Raw genomic sequence first — 21934 nt, 5'->3', positions numbered from 1 at the left:
AAATCATGAAATTGGTGAATAAAAGTTAACAGATCCAAAATAATATTTTCGCTTTTCACAAAAGGAATAAATCATGATGGTTTTGATACAAAGTTATTTTTGTCAATTCTACTTTATCGAGTTATTTACGTTTCGGGCTATAAATCCATCTTCGGAACTGTTGACTATAACTTCCAGTTTCAACGATGGGTATATAGCCCGAAACAGCTGTCAACATAGACAAATCAATAAAGTAGAATTAACAAAAATAACTTTGCTTCAAAAGCATTATAATGGAGTTGCCAGTCCAATTTATAAATTAATGAATAAATAAATCATCATGATTATTTGCTTTACAACTGAAAAATTATCTATTTCAAGAGATCCAGCACCGCTGCTGTCGAAGTATTTCAGCCAAGCATCTTCAATTTTCCTGTAGCGCAGTCTAGGTCTTCTTTTACATACATAGTCTTCCGTGCTGCTGGCTCCTCCGGCATTTTATGTACGTGGCTGATTCAGCGCAGTCTGTGTTTTTATATCCCACATGATTGTTTCACCCGTATAAAGAGAATAATATGGAGGTCCCCATTATGTCTCAACCTCAAAATGCAATCATCTTTGAAGGTCCCAAAAGTACTTATCAGGACTCTCCCTGACAACCATCAATTAAAGCGATAAATAAAAAGTGAAAAATTCCACACAATTACAATTATATCAATAAATAAGGCATGTATCTATGTAAATATAATACAATTTTTTGCTAGTAATAAAATTCTAAGCAAGTTTATAATTTTGTGATGCATGATTGTATATATTTCAATTTGCTATTGAATGCGTAATAAAGAAACAAAGATTTTTCTATAAGATATTAGTATTTTAAGCGTCTCTTAATATTCTCTATCATGTCAGGCCTACAATGGCAATGACATGATTATTATTATTGTTACCTGATATTTTAAAAAAACTATGATTTACAAAAAAAAATATTGTTGCAAAATAAGACTTTCCATGTTCCTCTTCTATAATCGTACTGCTTATTCGCTTATTGGATGCATAACGGCATGTTCAATTTCGCCTTAATTTCCTGAAACATATTGTATTATTAATAAAATTACAGTAAACATAATTCGGAAACACTTCAGAAAGATTTATTCTATTTGAAAAATTGAAAAAAATATGGTGCCAGCCGGGAAACGAACCTGCATCCACTTACTAATTATTGGGCATGTACGTCCTATCTAACTACGAAGAAATAACTATTAGTTTTTACATTTCTGAAGCGCTTGGCATTGTATGTTTTTCAAAAGATTTTTTCTAGTACATACATAGGTAGGTATTATTTATTATTATTTTTTATTCCATGTCCGATCCTAATAGGATCATATGGGCCTCCACAGAGTGGAGGTTTGTATTAACAGATTTTATTTTACGTGAAATGGATGTCAGCCACTTGCTCAACCTATTAGGTCCATACCCTGACTCATAAACAAATTGAAAAACAATATGTGTACTTGCCAGACCCAGGATTCGAACCTGGGACCCTCGACACCACATACCGCCACTTAAGCCATGCGGCCATCGTGGGTGTAATTTCCGAGGTGTTTTCAAAGTACAGTAGAACCTATAAATCGATATAACGGGCTAATGCGCTATCTTCACTTCCATCCTCATTTTCCAAGATCATAACTTCATCTGCTGTTTCACTTTCAGTTATGATGTGATACCCAGGGTCATCTTCATCTACTTCTAACCATTATAAACTTATTAAATGAAGTAATAAATGCATCCGTTCACATTGACAATCACAAATTAAACTGTTGTGCTGCTGTGTGAATTAGCGGCCAAAACGTTCAGTCTACGAGCAGAACGGCATTGTGTGAGAAAATTGTTTACAAGCGGTGGACACTTGGATTTAGACATGTATAATATTAACAGGATGTTTTAAACAACTTTCACATTTGATCGGATATTTTGTCCATTATATCGAGGTTCTACTGTATGTACATACTTTTTGTTCACTTATAATTTTTTAAGCAACACTACGTATATTATGGACCAATCAAAGCAAACATCAACATGATCAAATCATTAGCTAAATTGTTCCATGTAATTGCTATTAAGGTCGACGATCAGCGCGAGTCTGCTAGTGCAACTAGACCTTAATTAATGCATTCACTTTAGCTTTTACTATTATCAATTGTATAATAATTTCATTGTCAACATGACATGTGTAAAATTCTTACCAAACTAAAATAGCAATTCAACCACTCACTTATTCAAAGAAATCTCTCTATAATCCCTTTGTTCACCTCGGCGGGGGCGTCCCTTCATACTCCTTGTAGTTAAATTATCATCACTTATCCTAGAAGATTCCCTGAATGTTATAAGATATGATTAAAATAATGGTAAACTCACAAATGATAAAATTCATGTACAGTAAAATGCGTCTGATACATATCCGGATTATGTATGAGGTATTGGAATATTTTTGTTAGAATTTTGGTTTCTACTTCATTTTTTATTAAACAAAAATTTCGATAAAGTTCATCACTTAAAACAGTGTTTTTCAAACATTTTCATGGTACGCCCATGAATCTAAATTTGACAATGATCCCCTGATTTAAAAAATCCTATAAAATTGTGTATTTTTACAGCCGTATATCTGCATTGCTAGATGATTTCGCGACTAGAGCCTTGGGTCTTGAGATCCGATAAACGAATCCAAAAACAAAAATTATGATCATAGACTGAAGTAATCAGTTGCACAATGATGATGCAGGCCTGGAGCTCCCTCTAAGCACCCACTAAGCTCTGCACAAATATTTCCGATCTCCGTACGCAGTAATTTTGTAAACATTTAGTTTGCGGTACCAGATTTTTCATTTAGATCAAACAATGACCAACATTTTATAACACTTTTTTCCATCACATAATAATTTGACGAATTCATTTTTCTACACAAAAAAATGAATATTTGCAAACATAATTTCTTTGTACAGAAATTTACTGCTGAGTTTATAGGATGCATATATAATATAAAAATTAGAGGGAACATTAATTCATCTGGAATTCATCAAAAATACTTACGATGCATTTGAAACAGATGTTTCATTACAACTAAGTTCATTGGTGACATTGTCGAGTATGTCTATTGAAACGATTGGTTCAATCGTCACAAGCGGTAAATTGCTTTTAGAATCTTTTTTTCTTTTCCTGCCCTTCGATACTTTCTTTTTGCTAGCCTTACTGCTCTTTAAACACACAGTCTCTTCCATTTTTTCAATGGACACTTTTGCAGTCAGTCGGGTATTGCTGTCAGAACTAGAATATAAAAAACACACAATATATAATCAGAACCAATCATCATGTATGGCTCAGAGACCTAGTGCATGGAAAGAGTGCTGGGTTCATTTGAGCGGAGCGTGCTGAGGGGTATCTTCGGACCTATCAAAGACAGACAATTGAGGTAGAAATGAAGATACAATTACAAACTGTACGCTTTGTTTATCGAAATGGGCTGTCTTGATGGCTAGGACATGTACATAGGATGAATGAGTCACGCATGACAAAGAGACTGACATTCGGAAAGTCAAAAGGCAAACAAAAACCTGGTCCATCCCGTACAAGATGGAGTTGATAGTGTCAAGTTGGATTTAGATTTTTTTATCTACTATGGTTTGGTTTAGGCAAGGCTTAATAAATTTAAAAAAAAAACTAACTAACACTGTCTGTAATATGTATTCTTAATTCAACGAAAACAAACAAGTACCTATGACTGAAAAAAATGTGCATTATTTTTGTCAGATCGCCCATGGCATACCTTATACTGTCCGACACGAAGATCTAGGCAATAACCGGAAGTCGCTGGAGTCGGATTGCGATTAACTAATCAGGAGGGGCTTGTTAGTTCACAGTTTTAACACGTGGACAACTCGTCGATAACCAGAAGTTGTTGCAGTCGAAGTGCGGTTAAAAGTGGGCTTATTAGTTCACAGTTTTAACACGTTGACAAGATCTTGTTGTTATTGTTTAATTGATATTATTGCTATTTTAATAATTATATCAATTTAAAAATGGCAAGAAGTTTGATTGTGGAAAGCAGTGTTGTCTAGTTAATTGAAATTTTAGCATCAGTCATAACATTCATCAGAATTCATATCTTTCGTCGTTATTTAATTTAAAGTAACGTCTACATTCCATGCACCTACGCGTAAAATTAATATTTATAGTCCCCACAGCCTAGCTTGTCAATTCACAAACACGAATATCACCATCGCCATGTTTGTTTGAAAGCACCCAAAGTATATTATTTGACTGTTAACACATTGATCGCCAACTAGTTTTACATAAAATAGTTAAAAAATGATTATTTGTTTCTAAGGTATTATTTGATAGGTTATGAAAGAATATAATGTTTTTTTTTCATGTTGATGATTTTTTTACGTAAATATTGGTTTTTATGATGTTCCGGCCACATGTGTCCGTCGCGGCGCCAACAAGTTAATTTATTCTATTGCGCCGGGCCGGCCATTTCGCCGGTCACCTGTCCATATGTGTTGACGAGAGCATGGTGCCATTTCGCGGTCGAATTATATTTAGATAGTATAATAAACAGAAAAGGCACAAATACGGAATAAAAGTTTTCAAATTGGGTAGTATAATACCTAGATACACATAACTGGAAATATACGTATACATACCTTATAATCATTTTTTTAATTCTATTTTATTAGTATTTACATATTTTTTATAACTTACATTTTTATAATCAATTTAATTTTTATTTTTATATCAATAAAAACACATTTACAATTTAAAAGGAAAACTTTTTTTTTTCATTATTGACATTCTTTACATTAGTGAGCCTATATTTTGTGACTGGGAAGACATATTTTCAGGCCAAGTGGCAGTAATATACAGAAGGGCCATGCCGGTCACCGCGTATCGAAAAATGCACTGCGCGCGTGCCCGCCGGCGCTGTAGAACAACTCTAAAGCATGTCTTCTTTGCCGGTCACCGGTGACCCCCATGGCCCCCTTAACGTAATCCAATGCCGGTCACCGGTGAGCCCCATGGCGATCAACGTGTTAAGGTTCAAATATATTATGATTACGTTATCACGCTATGTGCTGTCACAGTAAGCTGCCGCTAAGGAAAAAAGTGTGTAATGTCATTTTTCTTGGTATTCAGACTGATGCTCCCATTCCGTAGCACATTTTGAACCTTTAAACGAACATTGTCAGTTAGCAAAATTTGCCGAAATCACCAGACCAACAATCAAGTCACCTTACGCATACCGTGCTGCATCGACACCCATGACTCAATGAACTTTTTTTATCATTTTCTTTCTACATGCCTACACATTTTCTGTCAATATCAAAATCACGTGTTTCTAGTGGTTGGCACTATGTATTTCCTATAAGAATGTTGTCTATTATCTATGGTCTACGGGTTGGCTTCTGTTCAAAATATTATCTATTGATGCAATATCGTAAGCACACGTAGAAACTGTGAATATTAATTGAAATTAGCATGAATAATGAATAATAATTCAAAATGCTAATACATTAGAGTTGGCAATCTCCAACATTGAATTTATAGAGATAGTGATCATTCAAAATATTCTGCAGAATGACGAAACCATAGTTTGTCACCGTGACAGCATATGACAGTATGCGACGTGCATCATAATGTATTTGAATCTTAAGTTTCACTGAATGAGAGATAGAACACTCATTTTTTAAGTGACATAATATAAAAATTTGACTCAGACACAAGAAGAACACAAAAAACAAAACTCACTTTAAATCTGCTACTTGAGGATTTGGTTGTTGTTCTTCCGCTGTTTTATCTACATCATTTGTATTATTTGGGCACACTCTTTGTGTTTCATTGTCCTCGTTTCCATTTGGTGTGGATTGCGTAGGCGGTACACTTCTTTCTAATTGTTCAGCAATGTCCTTCCCACTAGTCGTTGAATCGGGAACTTGATTGCTATCCTCGAATAGTTCCATGTCTGTCATACTACTGTCGAGAGGCGCTGTAATTTTCTGCAACAAGATAATAAGACAACTACAATTAGGCACATTTGTGACGAATTTCTGTTACACTACACTTTGTAATATAAATGTACCACATTATAAGTAAGGTTCGGAAGCAGGAAAGAGCAGAAGGTGTACCATAAGGCGATACAACAAGCCTAGACGCAATCTTAATTATGAACACATCGACACATCAAATAATAAACGTACATTGTGTAAAATAAAGTGTAGTGTATCTATCATTGCCCCGTGGTCAGCCATCCAGGGCCTCCGAATTCAATTCCCAGTGAGGTCACAATATATGTGGTTTTCTCAAAGCCTTGAGAATTTATGTGATCGTTTCGCTTCTATTACTACATTACTGTCATTGGGCCTATGACCTGTTGTAGTGTTGTTTCCGTTGCTTATAAACGTGTTTTGTAAAAATCAAATAGGTCCTCGTGACTTAAAAATATGTGGAATAAATACTACATAGTGTCTTTTACTTATATTCGTAATTAATAAACAATATTTCACAATTCTCCATTTGCAGCCCTTTAGCGAGCTAGCTATCTATTAAATGTATAAAAAAATATTACAAATAAAAGTCGTACATAATTGTATTTTCTACAAAATTGACGAGTAACTATTTTTATCATTAACAGTTTATAATAAACCGATTTTGTGCACCATTTTTCCGATGTGCGTCAAGATCGAAAACATGGATTTTTATTAGGACCCCATATTATCACCAGATTTCATCCACATCCCTATGTTACTAGTGTTATAGTACACACAACTTAGCTTGTCACTTCACGAACACGACTATCATTGTTTCTTTCCCTCCAGGGATTGTTCGACATAACATTTATAGTGAAATATGAAATGATGATTATATGTGAAAAATAATATACTATATTAATTACATATTGAAAGCACCTATAGTATTTAATTATTTATCTACCTATTATATATTTTAATGATAAGAAATGCAAAAAAGGGATTTTCCCTCACTACAATAACTCCTTATTCTTTCTTGAATTTGATGGATGTAAAAAAGTGAAAAATACAGAGAGACCTGTTTAAGCTAATTCTAACTTAAATGACATCCTAACCCCACCCCCAATCATTGCGCTCTGGTATAATAGCGCCTGTACATGTGCATGGATTTATTATTAGCAATAGTGTGTAAATCAAACTGTCATAATAATAACTGTTTACACACAAAAATGCTAATTGTTGCGTCAATCTCATTGTCAATTTCAGACGCGTTGGTTGTTGTTACGTGAAGGTTTTCTACGCTGCGCGGTGTAGTTTGTATTTTTCCGCCAGATTCCGCACTGTCGTTCTACTGCGCTTGCGCAGATATCGCACAAGGTGCGACTATCGCGTGATAATTCAGAAGCCAATGAACTTTTTTGATCAATCCATGCAGTCTTGTAACTTAACCCGGCCGGCGCCGATGTCACACACCTTGTACAAATCGGCCAAATTCGCAATGCGCATGTGTATAAATCGATGCCACCGCGTCCATATTTATCATACGGGACTGATTTTTTCACGTAAATTTGGCCTGATTTGTCCTTCTCCTGCCACCTATGACATATTTTAAAAGCATTGGTTCTAAATATAAAATAATCACCAAAGTTTCGAACCAATACGTACGGCCAATTTTTTCCGGTCGACAGAAATCAGTTTGAACTGCGCGCCGCGGCTGCGCAGTATACGACAGACTTTCAACCGAGCGGGCCATTGCGCGGGATTGTATTTATCGCATACAAGTTGAATATTTACCGCAATCGTTGATAAATACTTTTTTTGCTGTCTGGTGTACTTATCACATTAAAACTGGCATGATTAACTATTGAACGTATGATTTTATTTTACCGCGATTTTTAAAATACTTTTTGTACTGTCTACCGTGTCCCATTTTAGTGAATGTGAAAATTAATACTGATATCAATAACTATTGTGTGTGAGTTTAATGGTTTCTGTGATTTGGCGTTCCCTAATACTGTAGTTAAACATTTTAAAAACATTTCATAGTTTTATAGTGCGTAAATATGTAGGAAGAAAATGTGCGTACTAATGAGGAATTGGACTCAGATTATGATATGTCGGAAGAGGAATTGGAACAGCATGAGACTGATCATGACGTCGACGATACGGACTCTGACGAGCCAATTGAATTTTTGCGGTCGTGGAGAACTGGCCCGTATATTCCAATAGTTCACGAATTCAATGATTGTCGATCTGGCGTGACATCGAACGACTTGAACGAATCCTCTCCCGAATGTCTTTTCTTTGAACATTTTTTGAATAAAAATATAATGTCGGAAATAGTGAACCAAACGAATACATTTTTTAACCATTCGTACAGTGCGGGAGACCTTGGACCGAAATCGCGATCACACAATTGGACAGACACGTCAGTGCCGGAGTTGTATACATTTTTTGCCGTATCAATGCTGATGACTCGAAATAAGCACACGTCGATAGAGGAACATTGGAGTACCGATCCTTACCTGCATGCAGACATTTTTGGGAAAATAATGGCTAGAAATCGATACCAACTTATTTTACAAATGCTTCATTTTTCTGATCCTAGTGTGACCGCCTCAAATGATAGACTAGCTAAAATTAGATTACTGTTAGAACATACAAGAACAATTTTTAGGGAAACGATGATACCGTATCAGAATCTTTGCATAGATGAGAGCATAATCGTGTTTAAGGGTAGATTAATTTTTAAACAATTCATTCCTTCCAAAAGACATCGATTTGGAATAAAAATGTTTGTGATGTGTGACGTAATGACAGGATATATTATTGACTTTATAATTTATTGTGGGGAAGGGACTGACATACAAGACAATGAAAATCTCGGTATTTCCGGTGCGGTAGTGACAACGATAATGAAAGACTACATCGGGAAAGGTCACACCTTATGGTGTGATAACTGGTATTCGAGTCCGGCGCTTTTTAAATACCTTCACTCTCACAAAACGAATGCTTGCGGTACAGTGAGAAAAAATCGTAAAGATATGCCAGAGTTCAGCAAACTGAAAAAGGGAGATACCGAGTCTAAGTACAATAGTCCACTTTTGGCTCTGAAATGGCACGATAGGAGGGATGTTCACATGCTATCCACCCTCCACGATGCATCATTTGGACCAACGGGAAAAGTGAACTATAGAACTGGCGAAAACATCGAAAAACCAAAATGTGTTATAGATTATAACAAAAATATGGGTACGGTAGATAAGTCCGACATGATGCTTAGCAACTTGTCGTGTATGAGAAAGTCGATCAAGTGGTATAAAAAGGTCGCATTCCACATGATCGACTTATATTTATTAAATGCTTTTTATTTATATAAATTTATTAAATGTGACAAAAAAACATTGGGCGATTTTCAACTCTGTGTAATAAAACAATTAGTGAACAAATATTGTGTGAGAATTTCAAATGCACCCCTGCCCAAGCCGACAGCGTCAACTAGCGATAATCCCGTACGATTATTGCCCAAAAGTGCAACGGGACATTTGCCAGAATACATTTTACCGACACAAAATACCGATAAGCCTAGAAGGAGATGTTTCGTATGCGGGAATTCTAAAAAAAATCCGAAAAAAACAAAACTCTCTCGCTATATGTGCCCAACGTGTGATGTTGCGTTATGTCTGTCACCTTGCTTTAAAATATATCACACGTCAAAAGAATTTTAAAATAGGTTTATTATTGTATTTGTTTTTTTTTTAATATGTGAGTTCGTGTTAATTTATCAATAATATTCAATAAGTTAAGTGTTTGTGTAGTTTAAATATATTAAAAGGGTCCCCTTTATATTTGTTTACGACTCAACCCGAAGACATTAATATGTGATTTATCGATATGCACTTGAAAATTAGTAACACTTCAATTCGTGGGAACGTAATGCACAAGTGTCGAAATAGTACACACCGCGCAGAGCTCTAACTATTGGCTACAAAATGGCGTCTTACTGTGAGTTCTTTCAAATTTGGATAGCATTCGTTTGTTCGAGTGTTTCTGATATTATAACTGATTTATTACGGTTTTTTAGTGTGTCGAAATTATTTTAATGGTTTTGGGTTCTCGACTGGAGCTGTGACATATTTTTTATTGCTTTTTTTAGTATAGAACAAAGACGATAATGAAATTCATGCGTAGTTATGGTGCGTCATACGATTTTTGAGGCAGGTGCCGGGTTAATAATACAATGTTTTGTTGTTATGGTTGTGATAATATATACTGCCAGCAGTAAATACACGCACGTGTAAATGGGCTATTATGCTATAAAGTTGAAGATGAACAGAATGTTCGCAATGCAACATCAAATTACTAAGTGTCAAACAAGCCGTTAACAACACCTGCTCAAATGTATCGACAAAATTTGTCATTTAATGGGGTACAACTTACAATACTAAACATCTAATATATGTGCCAGAAATCTATATACAAACCATACAATCATCATCTACAGAAGCAACAGCTCATCTTCAAAGTCAATGTTAGCCCACCGATTACCCACACCCACCACCTTCCTTTCCCAATGGTCAAAATAACCCCATCCAATAATACAGTTATCTCTTTCAAAACTATTGCCGACCAAAAGTTAATATAAAGTAATTACCCGTCGCATGGATACGAAATCGGTTTTTTTCGGTTTGTATTCTTCACCATTTGATGAGTCTAAGAGCCAACTCGGCCCTTCCAACGGATCTTCATCTGCTATCGATGCCGAGAGATTGTGGCTGAAATTTTACAGATTCCAATTAAGCATAACATAACAGTAAGTCATAATCATTTATCAATTCGCATACTAGTCAAGAATTTTACCTCATTGGTGAACTGGGCATACCTCTCTTCAATACAATGAATGGATTTAGCTTTTCTGGGGAAATGCTTTGATACTGGAAAATAAAATAAAATTTCATAAGAATTGTGCCATAATATCGAAATAGAGAACCCACATTATTTAATTTTGTATCGATTTTCATATTTGTACACAGTTTAGTAGAGGATACCTCCAACAGCAGTTTCAAAACCCGTGGCTCGATCAAATTCAGATGTTCTTTCTTTGAATCTGCAGTTTGGAAGTAAATTATTTAATCAAAGACATTGAAGATAACCTTCTCTACTAGAAGGAATCTGAATATATGAAAGTTAAGCTAAGACTCATGGTCCACTGTTTAAATTTTCAAAGGTGTTAAAAGGTGATACTGATGATAAATGAGAATACAGGCTTTTGTAAGAGATTCAAAATATGATTTCCCAGTAAGCAATCGAATCGTAATTATTCACGTATTAGGTGAGTTCATGGATTCAGCAGAACACAGTGCAACTATTGCAAAGATATTTAGATAAACAATCACAAATATGTCAAACGCATGTCATTCATACCGAAAAGTGAAATCAAGAGTGTTTGCTAGGTCTACCAAATCCGCCACATTAAAAACATTCCAGAAATAACATCAAGTGTTTTAATACTAAAATTTCATGGGGCTTCCCCTTGTTATAGTCAAACTATTTGAATGTAACAATAAACAAATTAAAATGGGTACCTCGGAGGTTTCCGGTTCTGATTCTTCAACAACACACCCTAGCCTGCAAAAAATATATTTTATATTTTAGATAATTTGTACATGTTGTTATATAGTATAATCCAAGCACTGTGTATATTTGATTTTAAAATTGTTAAAACTAAAATTTGAGAGATCTTGACACCATTCAGAGATCAAAGTTAATATTGTTAATACCTTGATTTTACATCACAAAAGATGGTCGCCAATATTAACGGAATTTGAAATAACACCTCAAATGTATACTGTCCGACAACAAGAAATCGGCGATAACAGGAAGTCGCTGTAGTCGCACATAGAAGACTTCTCAGTGACGTACCTGTCATGGCGGTAACGCGTGTTAAAGGCATGTTTAAATAATATATCAGCTCTCCTTTTAGATATGACTCTTTTTTTTCTTCGCAATAAACCAAAAGTTTACTAATAATAATTCTAACATCACTCCTGATCGTTTTAGACATATTTTTATTATAAAAAGCTTCAAATTAGGTAAATTGATAGATCCGTACACCACGGGAGAGTAAAATTAAATGATACATTTGGGGGCGTTCCTCATTTGAAAATGGAAGTGTGATTAGCTGCACTGGAATGGATTGTTAGTTCACAGTTTTAAAACACGTGGTCAAGAAGTTCCTGTTCAACAATAGTTAGGAAATTTCAGCATGATTAGGAACTGCATTGGTAGTTTAAATCAGTAAACCTCACCACGATGGATGTGAGTTCAACTTCAATTCGGTACAATTTTATTATGTATTATAAGGCAATGAATGTATGCTTCTGAGATTATACCAAATTATGTATATTATGTTCAAAAATAATTTAATCAACTCACGTATTCTCATAGATAGACCTGCTATCTCCCCCTGACAGATTATCTTCCAAAAATCTATTACTGCCATTAAAATTAACTGTATCTGAAAGAAAAAAACAACATTTAACAATGTATAGGGCCAGTAGGTTATGATATTTAAAAAAAACGTAGCATTAAAACTAATTTCAAATAATTGAAGAATTGGATTGAACGAATACAAACGAACCGATGACGAAGTTGAGTTTATCGACTTCATAGTTAAATATGCAATGGTAAATTCTACAAAATTCATTTGAACATTCTGTAAATGACATATTGTTGTCAAATGAACTATTACCTTTGTCCCTTACAGATAAACGTTAAAATTAATATTAACAGCATAAAAGACACACGAAAATAATATTAATATGAGGCACCACTAGATTATTCAAAAAAATTCAGCAATTACGATGGTTTGGAATAGTAATTTTTAAACATCTCTCTTGGTGTAACCAGATACATATCTGCAAATCTGGATTCATCAAAAGCTTCCTTGAATCTACTCCTTGAGATTTTATTACACTAACTCAATAAATATTCATTATTAGCCGCGTACTGGCTGAGCGAGTAGCCTCACCATAGATAATATACGTAAAAGCTTTGCGAGGCAAATGCTCAGTCAGTCAGTACGTGACTCGCACGAGGCAAACAAACACGCCGCCTCGCCCGAGCGTTGCCGGGGCCGATCCAATCAATGTCGGTTTGTCGATGCTCAAAGGTGCTGCGCGCAGCTGCCTCGCGTAACGTTAATTTTAATGCGAGCCAGCCTGCGAGCTGCCTCGCGCAGTGATTTTTGCGATGCAAATGCCCGAGGCAGCTCGCTCAGTCAGAACGCGGCTATTAACTTGTAAAAGCAGTCAAATAGTCTGACCAAAATTGAGCATTTATCACCACGCGTGGGTGACGTCATAGGCTAGTAGTGGTGATGTTTGTATAGTGATTTAAACGTATGCTAAACATCATGGTTTGAATCGTGACGTCTGATTGGTAGGCTATGTAGAGCAGATTTAGTAACCTGTTATTTATCCTTAGGTTATTAGCGGTTTGGCGACTCAAATCAATATTCATTTTGATTTTTTGATTTTCAAAGTTTGCGGGTTTGGCAACTAAATGACTCATTTCATATCTCTGTTCAAGCTTTTGTCTCTTAGCATTTTACTGCTGAGTCCTTCATATTTAGTAGGTATATTTTCAGTATTACCTTGAGATTCTTGAAGAATTGGACTTCTGCTTTGCTGCATAGTTCGGGAGAAGGCAGTAGGTCTGGAACCACTGTTGAAGCTTGACGTCGAGGGCTCACTTCCATCATTAGCTTCAGTGGAAAAATTTCCTTGAAGTCTTTGAGTGATAAGATCAGCACGCCGAAGTGTCACACAAAGGTCTAGAACAATAAACACTACGTGAGACAATTCACTGCGCAGCTTGGTTACCATTGACAGTGCGCGAATATAACTACAACAAAAAGTCAATTATATGTCAAGTTCATGGACAGTACAACGTACAAATTTTTATTCGGTCAGTCAACATCAATTATCTACAGTGGACGTAAATTCTTAAACCATTTCTATAATACGTGTGGATCAGCAACCCGACGAGCGATTTTCAAAACGACATAGAATATTTTGCCCACAATGGAAGAGTTGTAACCAACATTCCCTCTAATTTTTCTATTGTGTGTGCGGATCATCAACGCATCTGAGCAGTGGCGTGCGTACCCAGTGCGGTAAATTTACAACCCCCCCCCCTCACAAATACATATACAATTTTTCATTAAAACTTATATTTTTTCAGTGATTTTATATAATAATAACACTAACAACGATAATTTTTGAATTAAATAAAAAAAATAGGAAAAACAAAGAAAAAAAACCGATAGTATTTGTTGATAAAATATATTAAATCTCAACTTGCAGAATTCTGTAATTCATCGAAAAAAAAACTTTTACTGCATTAATATATGCGACAAATTCGAACGCATAATTATTTTTACTTCGCCAGCTTTCGGGAATATCTGTGTATTTAGATACGTGATTGTGAATATCTTGTACAAAAAGCATAGAAGCATTTATTTTTATAGCCAATAGTACATCATCAATTAACACTTTGACTAGATCACAATCAAATTTTTTGCGCCCAGCGATCTCAATCCTATTCTTTCGTTCTTCGGGTGTTTCACCTCATTATTTTGAAAAGTCCACCTCTTTTCAAATTTTTCAATTTCGTAACAGCATCCCTGTGTACATTTTGACTTAAATGCCTTTTTAAAAGATACAATCTCCATTCAATACACTTCTTTGAAGACGTGAATTATTCTTCTTGCATATTTGCTGCCAAGCATATTATGATGCATTTGACACAATTATCTGTTTCCGAATAAACAAATATATCACCAATTCTTACTGTTTGCGAATGCATTGAAGATGGCATTTCTGTTTTGACGATTCCAGAGAGTCATTCCAATTTAAATTTATCGCAGGATTTCTTCTTGATGATCACGTTTGGAATATCACATCCACTCCTTTTTGACATTTTTAAGGGATAAGTTTTCTATACCTAATTAATAAGGATAATTATTGTACTATATGTAACTGTGCAAGCAATCGTATTGTTCACTTGAATTGTTTGCTTTATTTTATAATATTTTTGTGTGACGACTGTGCGGGGGATGAAAACATGTGTGCAGACACATTTTGGCAGGGCGCACACGCTCATACCTTAGGGGAACATTGGTTGTAACCAGTGGCGGCTGGCCCCTTTGGTCAAATGGTCAATGACTCCCCAAAAATAAATATCTTACAATCTATATACATTATACAATGTCAATTATCTCCTATATATTATTATCCTACGCCTTTTTCCGTTTTGGTGAGCGATTGTAATGTGACGCAAACTAATTTATATGTATCTAACCACCATACACACACGTATCTCAACTCTCACAGTCGTTCGCTGCTCGGTCAATTTTATGAATGCCAAGATTCATATTTCTTAATAATATTTCTTTCTCTCTCATTTTTCATATGTGAGACGGAAAGAAAGCACAAAACACGCCTTTTTTTTCATATTGTTTTATCGCTTGCTTACACTAAATTTTGGTCATTGCTGAAAACGAGATAGCTATACTATTTTCAATATGTAAAATGAAACAGAATGATATAAAACGTCATACTACTTAACACTTTTTCCTTAAATGTTTCAAGAGTTTTGTTCTGTGGTTTCAAGGTCTCATTTGAGCGGCAAACCTTTTTATTCTTATTTGTTATCGCTTATTATTTCAAACTGACCATTGTTGTCTGAAAGTTTCATATGTTATTAATTGTAGTTCAGTTTCAATCCAACCTTTGAGTAAAACCCATCGACTGCATTCTCTGTATTAAACCATTGTATACAAGTTACCGATTAAAATGTAATCTGCTATATTAATCATAAAAGTCACCTTCTAATAAGATCAGTGGAAATATAAAAAGTGTTACACTAGGTATAATAACGGAGTTTTTATTAAGTGTGTTTAATTGTTTTAATCTTATGTACTTAAATAGTATTAAGTACAACAGTTATTAGGTGTATAAATAGACACACAAAGTTTGGTTTTTGACCTAATTTACAAAAAATTATAACGTGTTGGGTGCAATTTCGGTTAACAATGGGTTGACAACGTGAAAAATGGACATTTTTTTAAGGATAAGTAACCTACCTATAACAATTTCTAGCACTTCTTCTATAATGTATAAAAAGCCAATTTGCAATACGTCTTTTAAGTAGACAACGAAAAGGCAAATTAAAATAATATATTCAAAATTGACCTACCCGTTTTCGGGCTTAAGGCCGCCATTGGTTGTAACGTGTCGATTTATTAAGTCAATTCAAATGTTATGTTGTTTTTTAATTATCTATTTGGACCCACAGCATAGGCCCAGTAGATAGTCTTTACCTATGCAACTCAAACTTAGTTCTCTTATTTTAAATTAATAAGGTTTAACATATTATTCCTACCAAGCATTTTTGTGCGAGCCGGCGAGATAGTGTCTTGCGGAGGAGGACTTGACCGGTCCACGGGAGCCACATCGTCTGTCAACGTGACAGATCTCGGTGAGGGGTCTAAAATTGCCCGAGACACTCTAATTATAGGATTTTTCAATGTCACTCCGCGTATCATTGGCCGGACATGATGCACATTGCTGATGGGTGTGGTTGGTGCAGAAGTATGGCGGAGAGGCGAACCCAGGATCTTCTTCTCATCGATCGTGTCCTGATGTCGGTCTTGGACAAGATTTACAATTTTAACAATGTGATTCGACGCATCCACCACTGTTTCCAAAAGTTGTTTTGCCGACTTTTCGACCGACAGTTTCATTTGTTTATTTTTCTGAGCGCATTCTCTGTACCTCTGAAAGAAAAAGGAAAATTTATCAATCAAATCAAAAACTCATTTTTATACACTACTGGCCATTATTAGGGAAATCACCATTTCTGCTCCATCAGATTATATGGCTGGATGAAGAAGTACCATAATGGCCTTTAGAAGTACTCATTGTTAAGACGATACATCAGTGAAACGGCAAATAATTTTCAACTATAGACGCGACGAAATTTTGGACTCGCTGGCATTCGGAGAGACAACGTCGAGCTGGGAACACGTCAATTTGTATCGTGATGGCGACGGAGGTATTAATTCTTAAATCGTGTAAAGATGACTAAAATCGTTAACGATTTACTTGAAAAAGAAAACATGACAATGAATAAATTATTATTGTTACTAATAGAACAATAAATAGAACATTAAATGGATGCATGTTGAATTTATATGACAAATTATATTTCGTTCGGCATGCATCATTTTCACGCATCGCCTAGCCACGATCTTTTTAGACCGTGCCTCAACTGAGGTATAGCCTTAACCATTTGGTCAACATTTTGAACCCATAGCCTGGATCTAAATGCATGTCGTATTGATTAAAAAAAACATGTGATATGAATGTAGAACCCGTGAACCACTAATTGCAAGCGCGGCATGTGAACCTTCTACCATGGGGCAGACTTTTATTGGATGTTTGCACCAAAATGTTTCGTAATAGCAGCCGTCATTATTTACAATTCGACTTGTTGATTTCTTAATGGAGAAGAAATTCTTCCTCAAAAATCCTCATGGAAAACACATTTTTGTTTTTGGCACCATTTAATACAGATACAAAATACAGATATCTAATTAGATCGGTCAAATCAATTTGCAGTGACATTACTTGTGCGATAACCGCATAGTAAATACATGGATGCAATCAAAGCCGACTCAAGTACAAGTCAAAGCATTCGGAAACATGGCGACAACGAGTGGTCCTACCTTTCTGCCCCTCCCGCTGCCATCTATGGGTGACCTAACTTCTTCTGTGTATAATATCATAATAAATTGACAGTCAGTTCAAAACGACAATAACTTATTTATACTCAATTATAGAATATCAAACTGCGCTTGTAAGTATGTTACAAATAGCATGATAAACAGAATAGATGATATTATTTTCATGTTAGTACTTTATTACAAAAAATAATATTATTTTATCATATTGCTTTTCAAAATGACAAACCTAGTCACGCAGATATTATGATTGTCAAATAAACATTCATGCAATTATTGGCGTGTCTTTAGCAGTGACCGAGTTGTGGTAATTAACTGGTCAGCAATGAATGTGTTAAATATACCGTATTTTCAGTCATTATTATAATTAGCAATAAATATTATTTTAGACAAGGACATTGAAGTTCTCGTAAAATTATAAATGCTGTTTATGTGAGTTTACGGTTATGTTTATAATAAAGCATTTGGTAACTATCACTCAATTCACCTTAAACAAAACACGTTGTTTAAATAAAATATGTTGAAAGTTAAGTATTATTATTTAATTTTCGAAATTCGAAACGAGAAAGAGCTTATAATTATGTGGTTTTGCAAATCATTATGTCAGGTAATCTGGGATCTAATTTTGACAGCTGAACAGTGGGACCACTCATTTGAGAAATTTGCTTGTGCAAAAAGATATGCTCAAGCTTCATATCTTAAGATGTCACATGCGATGATCGCATAAGTAAAATTACCATATAATAGTTAGGTGCCTATAGTCCGGAGGTGTACCTAAATAATTGTGCACATTTGTATTATAGCATAAAATTTGGCATGATGAATAGCCATATTCCAAGAGTAATTTTTATGATATTGAGCCGCTATAAAATTTACCCAGGAGCCCCCATATTCTAAATCAATTTTCCATAATTACTGTCAGATTTGATTGATTTTTAGTTTCGACTTGTATGTTGATGTTGAATACTAATTCGGTGTTAAACTTGATATTTTGTAATTGTAAGCCCATGAAATACCAATATGGCGGTTTGGAGCATATTGTGTCAAAGTGTTCTTTCAACTTTTCGAGAATGTCCCTTGTTCCTTTATTTAAACAAGTGTAAACAGAAAAAACTGACACTACAGACAAGCCATTCCGATGATTGCCATGCATTCATTGAATTGAATGTGTTCGAATACATTGGATTTTTAATATTTCAGACGTAACTTAAACGTACTAAAATGAAACAGTACTGCAGTAACTACACGCAAATAGTGAGAAAACGTGAATTCTGGGCATGTAAAATCGGGGTTCCCCTGTAGTTGATAATAAATTTTACCATTTGCCCAAAACAACTCAGAGCTTTGAAAATATAAAACTTAATTTAGATTTGGATTATCCGATGATGGATTAGTTTTAAGAAATATCTAGTGTTAAGCAGTTAACAGCAACATATAAAATGAACAATATGTATTGTTGTTTAATTTAATAAAACGCATTTTTTTTTTGTAGTAGGTACTTATTCCACTTTTATGTAAATATGTAAATGGCCATTCAATGCAATAATAACAATAAAAAGAGTTAGTACACTATCTATGCTTACATTTCTCTCTGCGAGTAAATAATTATTTTCCTTCATTGTTTCTATCTTTTCCTGTTCTAAAAGTTTACATTGCACCTTCCAGTGGTTTAGTGACTGCGCCAATTCAAGGTTTTGAACTTTGAGTTGTTGGATTTCTTCCTCTAGTGCTGAGATATCTGCCATATTCTACAATTATTACACAAAAATACATATTATTATAGTGACGACAGTAAAACAACTTCAAGGATTGCGATATAGGTATCTTTGTTTCGTACGCTACACTACGCGCGAACGAAAGGAAAAATGATAAATAAAGTGCATGGATAATAAATTTTCCTAAATTAAAAAAAATACTAACCCATATTTTACAACAACATTTCACTGATTTGATATCAGTGTTTCTAGTATAATATGTGTTTTAATCAATGATAAAATAAATACTAAAATTAAAAATGACAGGTCAGATAAATAATATGAACGCTTTCACAAACTTTCAGTCGCCTTATCTACGTACCTCACACGTAATTCACTCGATTGCGTTACGGTAAATAGGTTGGGTTTTTAATGCATTTAATTATTACAATATCACTTCTGATAGTGTTTCGAACTTATAGGACATCATCAGTCACAATATCATTCAAAAACAGTCAACCGTCATTCGCGAACCAACGAACGTCAGTTCACAGTTGATTTTATTTATTGACAATGGAAAATCGCAATGCTGAATGCATGTCAGTGTTGCCATCTTTTTGTCATGGAGTTATAGTACGCGGTCCAAGAAATTATAGTATTTCGGCAAAAATTATAGTACAGGTTGACATCAATTGAAATGTATAGGCTTATGATTTCTTACAAAAAAAATGACGGAGAATTTATAAAATACCGAGGCTCTTTTTATTTAAGTATGTCTCTTCCGACCAAAATGCTTACCGGCGAATTCAAGATATTTCATTTTAAATCAAAGTCAAAGGTTTTTTTACCTCTTTCAATCAACTTTTTCTCAGATCGTCAAAGTTTCTTCTATTACGATATTATAGTACTTTTCACGAATTTAATGTAGTAGGTACAGAAATATCGAAATTTTAGTACTTTCTGCGTATTTTGTAATGTCGAAATTAAATCTTAAAGTCAAAAATACAATATCCAAAATTATTGTATTTTAGGCGTACTATAATAGGTACTTTATGAATATCGTACATAGTACGCTGACCAAACATATAGTACAAATACTATAATTATAGTACGGTTGTTAACACTGAATGCTGTGCAGAATGCAGTTTGGCATAGACTATTTTCATTTATGTTATTTTATTATTATGATAATAAATAAGTTTTTAAATTATAGATGATTAGGATTTATTTATTTAAAACGTAATAGTTTGAATAATACAAATTACTCATTTAAGACATTCAACAGTTAAAATTTAGATTGAAAAAACACAAGAATTAAAATGCAATGCAATAAATAAGTAGGTAGGTAGGTACTACCTAGGTAGAAAAAATAAATAATATAAAACAGAACATTTTTGGAGTACCGTGTGCATTGATCGCCCTCTCTATTCAATTTGGCGCTGAGATGTCAGAATGATACGAGGATGTGAAGAACAAAAAGATTGCTATTATTTATAATAGTGTACAGTGTACACGCACAATTAATTTAATATTCACATTATTAAGAATTTTTCCATACAGTAAGGTAATGTACCGGTAGTTGACCATGTACCAGTTATAGTTGACCTTTTTTCAATAAAAATGCCGAAAATAAGAAACGTAGACGCGGTATTGCTCTAAATTGTAAAGTTTAGACAAGTGAAGCCATCTGTGGTCGGATTGAGGAACTAATACTTCACCATATATTGTCATAGGAGCGTCATATAAGCTATTTCAAAACAACACATCACGCCGTAAGCATTTTATTTTTAATTTCTTAAGTAAATTGTTAAGGATATCAGTGGATGTAAGCATACGGCAATTTAATGTTTTTGGCTTCATAATATCAAGTTAATGTCACGGACAGTCATAATATTGAAGTATCGAGATCATTTTTAATTTTCAAGTTATATTTACAAGGAAGCAAGTTTGTGGGGGGGTAAACTACTCAAAAAAATTTAAATACTTTTTCAGTGGTTGACCGGGGACGGTCGACTACTCAATAAATTAATTAAAATTATATCACTTAGTTTTGAACAATTTTTACATTCGTGTGGAACGATGATTATTTATTAATTAAAAGTGTCCATGATGGTTCTACCCAGTAGATCAGTGCTCCGCAACCGGTGTGCCGCGGCACACTAGTGTGTCGCGAGACGATGCTAGGTGTGCCGCGGTGCAATAGCCAAATTTGCTTACATGGCTGGTAATATAGTTGAGCACCTTCATGAACTTAATAAAACAATGCATGGTCAGAATGAAAATATATTGACGTGTTTTGATAAATTAGAAGGGTTCAAAAATAAACTCGAATTTTGGCAGAAGGAGTTAACACAAAGGTCTCTACAAATATACCAAAGGACCTACCAGACCACCATTGAAAACAAGCAATTAATTTTGGATCCGTCTCAAAAACA

At 34.5% G+C, this 21934-nt stretch overlaps 1 protein-coding gene across 1 annotated transcript; it reads right to left on the bottom strand.

Annotated features, from left to right (window-relative positions):
* Positions 1-832: 832 nt before the first annotated feature.
* LOC147066035 (uncharacterized) lies at positions 833-20074 on the bottom strand. Its single transcript, XM_085955185.1, has 12 exons — positions 19882-20074; positions 19389-19553; positions 16446-16839; positions 13654-13833; positions 12435-12516; positions 11585-11627; positions 10860-10933; positions 10654-10774; positions 5782-6029; positions 3067-3300; positions 2252-2353; positions 833-1063 (listed from the first exon to the last, which is right to left on the bottom strand). Exons 2-12 carry the CDS (start codon positions 19548-19550, stop codon positions 1045-1047), a joined length of 1659 nt encoding a protein of 552 aa, XP_085811311.1. The 5' UTR covers positions 19551-19553; positions 19882-20074; the 3' UTR covers positions 833-1044.
* Positions 20075-21934: the final 1860 nt, after the last annotated feature.

This window comes from Rhyacophila brunnea, unplaced genomic scaffold (assembly GCF_057557595.1).
Source record: "Rhyacophila brunnea isolate RB1 unplaced genomic scaffold, BYU_Rbru_1.0 scaffold_5, whole genome shotgun sequence".
Classification (NCBI taxonomy): Eukaryota; Metazoa; Arthropoda; class Insecta; order Trichoptera; family Rhyacophilidae; genus Rhyacophila; species Rhyacophila brunnea.
This window is presented reverse-complemented; position numbering and strand designations above follow the sequence as displayed.